General features: G+C 36.5%; 1 protein-coding gene across 1 annotated transcript in view; it reads right to left on the reverse strand.

Annotated features, from left to right (window-relative positions):
- The window catches only part of LNX2 (ligand of numb-protein X 2), a 40,060-nt gene extending 33,944 nt beyond the window's left edge, over positions 1 to 6,116 (reverse strand). Inside the window, exon 1 of the mRNA XM_010851216.1 lies at positions 5,589 to 6,116. Within this exon, the coding sequence (XP_010849518.1) occupies positions 5,589 to 5,995 (407 nt within the window). The 5' untranslated portion in view covers positions 5,996 to 6,116. The remainder of the gene's footprint in view (positions 1 to 5,588) is intronic.
- Between the last annotated feature and the right edge of the window lie 398 nt (positions 6,117 to 6,514).

Raw genomic sequence — 6,514 nt, forward strand, 5'->3', positions numbered from 1 at the left:
ACAATAGCTCATGATTAAGTGCCAGCACAATGCCGGGCACTTAATGAAGCTCAATGAATATGAGCATCTTAGAACCAATAAAAATGATAAAAATAGTTACGGATTATAGCATGCAAAAATCAATTTAAATGGCATTAGTAAAATTGTTAGATTGGGGTATCCGAAAAGCCTCTCCTCCATAAAGCCATGCGAACACTGGGAAAAATTGTTCAGTACCAACTATTACTGAACTCTGGAAATAAGCCAGGGTTCAGTAGCAATCTGGAATGCATTTATTTAAGAAAAATGACAGTTTCAGCAGAAGGTACATGTGAGCTAAATTTTTGTGTACCAGTGAAATCAAGTCCATACTAATCTGAACTGGACTGTTGAAGTTAATATGTTAATTGTAATCCCTTAGGCAACCACTAAGAAAATAATTCAAAAAACAGGTATGAACAGAAACGACAAAGGAATTAAAATGGCATTCTTGGAAATATTATTTAACAAGAACAGGGGAAGAAGTAGATGAACCTTTAGAGAAACTGAAAAGAAATGATATATATAAACAAATAAAATAAAAAATATATAAATTCTATCTTGTTGGTAATTACATCAAATATAAATAAATTAAACACTCCAATCAAAAACCAGTAATTGGCAGGATGGATTAAAAAGAAACAGGATCCAACTATATACTGTCTACAAGAGACACATTTCAAAGATACAAATAGGTTTAAATCAGGAGAGAAAAATATATACAAGCAAACAACATCAAGAGTTGAATGGGTATACTAATTTCAGACAACGGAGACTTTAAGACAAAAATACTTTCTAGTGACAAAGAACATTCTACAATAATGAAAAGGGTTTGATTTTTCACAAAACTATAACAATTATAAACAAACACAATAGCAGACCCTCAAAGTATTTACATGAAGTTCAAAATGACAGAATTAGAGGAAAAAAATAATAGTTTTTAAAAAAAAGAAAAAAAAAAGCCTAGGATGTCTCCATTCCACTTTCAATAATGAATAGAATAATTAGACATAAGGAAAAGAAGAGAGACTTTTAACAATATTATATATCAACTAGACCTAAGATAAATCTATAGAACACTCCACCCATCAACAGTAGAACACACCTTGTGTACAAATGGAATATTTTCCAAGACAGACTGTGTGCTAGGCCACTAAAAACAAAAAGCCTCAATAAAATTTAAAGTATTAAATCATACACATGTTCTCCAATGACAATTCAAATTGGATCAAAGACCCAAATGTAAGAGCTAAAAGCGTAAAAGTCTTAGAAGAAAACAGGCGCAAAGCTTCATTACCTGGGATTAGGCAGTGGTTTTTTTAGCTATGACACCAGAACTACAAGCAAAGAAAGAAAAGATAAAATGGACTTCATAAAAATTAAACTTGTTTGTCCTTCGAAGGGCACAGGAAAATGAAAAGGCAACTGACAGAATAAGAGAAAATACTTGCAAACCACATATTTAATAAGGGTCAGAATACACAGAGACTGTTTAAAACTTACAAAAAGACAATCACTTTTAAAATGGACTAGTGACGTTAAGCATTTATTCATGAGCTTATGGGCCATTTACATATCTTCTCTGGAGAAATATCTACCTAAATCCTTTGACCATTTAAAATTGTATTGAGTTTTTGTTCAGTTGTAAGAACTCTTTATATATTCTGGATACTAGACCCTTACTGGATACGATTTACAAATATATATCTGTTTTTTACATCATGTAGGACAAAAAAATGCTGGTGAGCATGTGCTAGACACAAACTTCTAAGTTACAAACTGAATTTAAAAGAGCAATCTTCTCTCAGCGCACCCTGACCCGTAAAGGCTCAAAACCATGTTAACTTAACTAGAGAAGCTCTCAGCACAGAAAGACTTCTTTGAAGTTTTTCTCTGTATTGTACGTTCTTTTAGAATACTGTTAAACTCAAGTTCTAAGAGGAAAAGAAAAAATGGTTCTGAATTTTGCCATAAACTAGGGCACAAATGATCAATTTAAAAAAAATTATCACTTCAATTACCATAAGCTTTAAATGTTAAATTGCTGAGGATAAGGCAGGATGGGGTTGAGAGGGGAAGAGGAATCCTCACAGTTGATGTTGCTTGGCAGAACTTCATAAGGCAATTACTAAAATGTTACATGCGTCATACAGTATATGTAATATTTCTTGAGGGCTTTAGTTCTCCCTTCAAAGATGAACACTTTTCCATGTCTTCTAAAATTTTTCATTGCTTTCCTAATATATAATCAGTTAATAACTAGTAATTTTATTTAAAAATACAGTCATCTTTCACAAATGTTTTACTCTTAGCCCTAGGACAAAATGTCAGCTGTTCTCAAACTGAAGCAGATTTCTTAAGAGTAGAATTTTGTTCAAATAGGGAAGGTAATTTTGCACTCAAAACTACCAGATTTAACAAACTATTTCTGCTAATAAAATTATCATAATTCTGTGTCTCATGACATCACCCTTATTGCTAGTTTGTGCTGGTTTTACATGACTGCACATTTTTTGTTCTCTCCCCACAAAGGGAAGTTTATGCCTCAAATCTGGGGGGTCTTATGACTGACAGCATAAGGGATGCTATGTGACTTGAAGGCTAGACCATACAAGGCCATGCAGCTTCTCCAAATTTATTGGAACCCATGTGAGAACTTAACGTAGCTGGAGGCCACTGTGCTGGAGAGGCACCTGGAGGCTCTCCTGTGGACGAGTCCTGCCTGAGCCCATGCCTCCTGTGACCTCCATCAATGTGCCAGACACGTGAATGAAGCTTCTGTCCTGGATGTAAACACTCCAATGCCAATGGCTGCAGTCCTGGGCTTTCAGTTCTCAGCTGTGACCCAGAGTGGACAGAGCAGAGACAAGCCAGTCCTGCTATGCCCTGAGTCCCTGGGACTCACCGAATCGATGAGTGGAATATGTTTCCATGCGCTCACTGTTTTTATCTGGTTATATTTGCAGTGGTTGGTTTCTCACCAATACTGACATTTAACATTTGTGAGGTCAGTCAGGCAATAGGTAAGTGAAATCAGGGTCTTCCCTGGTGGCTCAACAGTAAACAATCTGCCTGCCAATGCAAGAGATACTGGTTTGATCCCTGGGTCAGGAAGATCTCTGGAGAAGGAAATGACAACCCACTCCAGTATTCTTGCTTGGGAAATCCCATAGACAGAGGAGCTTGGTGGACATGGGGTTGCAAGAGTCAGATATGACTTAGCAACCAAACAATAGATAACCAGAACACAGATTAACAACTTAACTGAACAAACGTTAGTTCTAATTTTGATAATCAGCAGTCACTCTTAGCTCTTTACATCAAGCAAGTCACCTCACCTTTTTAAATCATTCACCTTTTTCAGTGTTATCTTTCAAAACACAAGCCTAACACATTTTGGAAATGATTAAATTAGTAGCTCAGATATTAATAAGCACACTTGGAAAATGGAACTTTCAACTCGACATAACTGCTTAGCTTTTATCAACCTATAAGTGAAGGGACAGTTTGCAGTTCCCAAGTTTTTACATCATCAACATAACAGTTTGACAGAAAAAATTCATGATACTTCAACTACATATTAAATTCTTGTATGCATTTTAAGTAAACATTGCTACAATAATTGTGTAATTTTTATCTTACTGCTATCAAAATAATTAACTGAGACTCTGTTCAGTTCCTCTAATATCCCAAAACTGACGTTCATAAGAGCCAGAAAAGAAACATTTCTTAAAAAGAATACTTCTACTGAGAGAAAACGGAAAAGCCTAAAATCTTCAACCTCAGCCACAACCAGGCCTGAACCAGACAGCAGACTCAAAAGTCTGGGTCAGTTTCCAGGAAGCCTCTGTTACTGTGTTCAGATTCTATGCCTGCTGGTGATCAAAGGAAAACACCACATGCATTTTCAAAAGTGTACACATTTATCCCACTCTTAGTTCAGTGGAGCTTAAGTTTAAGCAATTCCTTTGTAAATCTTCTCATTCTTTCTCATAAATGTAAATTATTTCTAATCAGTACACTCATTGTATACACTGATATTTAGGATCAGAATGAACACATATTCCCATATATATCAAATGTTTACTACCACACAGCAGAGAATGGGATTCACTCTGCGTAAGGCCAGCATGGTATGGCAGAACAGTAAGCAGGAACAATGAAGTTTAAGTCTAACCATGCTTTTACCTATCTCCAACTCTCTGTGACTCAGTTTCCTGATTTGTAAAGTGAGGGGATGAGCTTAGATTCAACTCTATGATTTCAAGTGTGAGTACAGTGACAAGCTGTTCTATACCAGACTTATACTATATTATTTCTAAATCCAGTATCTTACATTAAGCCTTGTTATTCACAGTTACTGCAGATTTACACTGCACAAGTGGTTTAACTATGAAATGTAGACATCAATACATTTATTTTGGTCATTTTATATGATTATATCTAAGAAAAGGTAAGTTTTAACCCTTCCCAAAGTGTATAAACAATGTTAAAGAACAAGTCTTTTATTAAAGTCAAATGATAAAAACTCACTAAACAATCAGCTGAACAGATTACTTCACCCTTTAAAAAGCCTTTGTTAGTAGAACAAAAACCCCTACTAAAATGTTTCCAACCTCTAGTTCTTGTTCAGTCTAGTTCCTGAACATAGAATTTTATAAGATTTTAAAGAATGAAATCATGGATACAGGCAGACCTCATTTTACCGCACGTCCTTTACTGTGCTTCAAAGATACTCCATGTTTTACAAATTGTGGCAGTCCTGTGTGTCATGAGATGATGGCTTTCTTTCCTAGCAGTAAAGGATTTTCAATCAAGGTGGGTACATTTTTACCTAATGCTGTTGAACCCTTCCTAGAGCACAGCACAGTGTAAACATAACTTCTTTCATAAGCACTCGGAAACCAGAAAGTTCCTGTGACCCGTGGTGTTATGCTCCCTGATGTTCGCTTTATAGTGGTGGTCCGGAACCCAACCCGCAACATCTCTGAGGTGTGCCTGTGCCCATTTCCATGTTGTAGCAATATTGTCATTTTTAACAGCTGCATAGTTATCCCGATGCACTGATGGACCACTGTTAAGTAATTAGCTTGACCCCAATTTATTGAACTCTGCACAAGGTTGCAATGAACATCTTTATATACAACGTTCCCTCCTTTTGGATTATGTCCTTAGGATGAAATGCTAGGTAAGATGATACTGACAGTTCCAGTTTTGAAATAAACTGTGAAACTGCCTTGCATATCCTGCTACCCATGTGAATATAACAACTTCATATTATACCACCAAAAACACTGATAGGGGGACTTCCCTGGTGGGGGCCTGGGTTTGATCCTTGGTCAGGGAACTAGATCCCGCATGCTGCAACTAAGACTTGCAATGGATACAACATGGCCACAACTAAGGTCCCACACAGCAGAATAAGTAAGTAAATATTATTTAAAAAAAAATACTGATAGGTATAAAATGGTACTTTCTGTCTAGGTTTTATATTCATGTTTCTGATTTCTGTCTGCTTGCGCAGCCTTTCCACAAAGCCTAGAGCCACGCTCTCCCTTTCTCTTGCTCACCTGTTCTTAAGATGGCCTTCTAGGTCACAGCGCTGCATCACATCATGGCACACTGAAGAAAATGGACATGAAATCAACAATTTGTCCAGGAGTTTATGAACCAGAATGCTAGACTTCTTACACGACTTAAAGTGGAGTTTCTTCCGGTCCAGCGGACAGAAATCCTTCTCCTGTAGGAAGTTTCTGAGGCACTTGCAGCAGAAGGTATGTCCACAGGGAGTGTCCAGCGGCTGCAGCAGAGGCTGAAGGCAGATATGGCAGACCAGGTCGTCATCTACTTCATCCTGGTAATTGTACAGGTGGTTTTCCCGCGTCCAGTGCTGCTGGCCACATTCGAAACACAAAGGGTTGAAGGAGGAGGACGAGGTCTGTTCCACAGACCCCATCTCGTCACTTGTGGTTCCCATTGTGAATCAACTGCAGCAGTTTCTGTATCTTCATATGCTGGACTTCCACCAAAGGTTTGGTTTCCTTTACAAGTCAGTGATGCTGTCCTTTAAAACCCAGGCCTGGTTTTCTAAACTAGACAAAGCAAAATAACCAAAAAAGTAATTAATATCAATCAACATAGGTTAAAAGAATCAACATAATATTAGCAGTTAACATTTTAATAAAAATTTTACTAAAAACTTTTTAGTAAAAAATTAAAATTTAGGTCATGTAATAAATTAGCCATTAAAACATTAAAAAAAATGAAATTAACTAGTTTGCTTGTTGGCTAAGAAGAATGACTTACCATGCCAAGTTATTGGTAAGAAAAGAATTCAGGATTAAAAGCAGAGAAGTCATATTTATATATGGTGTAATACAGGAATCACATGTTCTACTAACTGAAATCACTCAAGACTTCACTGTTTAATGGTAGTTTTAATGCCAATTAATCTGTACAGTATGCTAACAGTGCAAATTGAGGTATATTATATGTA

The sequence above is a fragment of the Bison bison genome, unplaced genomic scaffold (assembly GCF_000754665.1).
Source record: "Bison bison bison isolate TAMUID 2011002044 unplaced genomic scaffold, Bison_UMD1.0 scf7180017864299, whole genome shotgun sequence".
Lineage (NCBI taxonomy): Eukaryota > Metazoa > Chordata > Mammalia > Artiodactyla > Bovidae > Bison > Bison bison.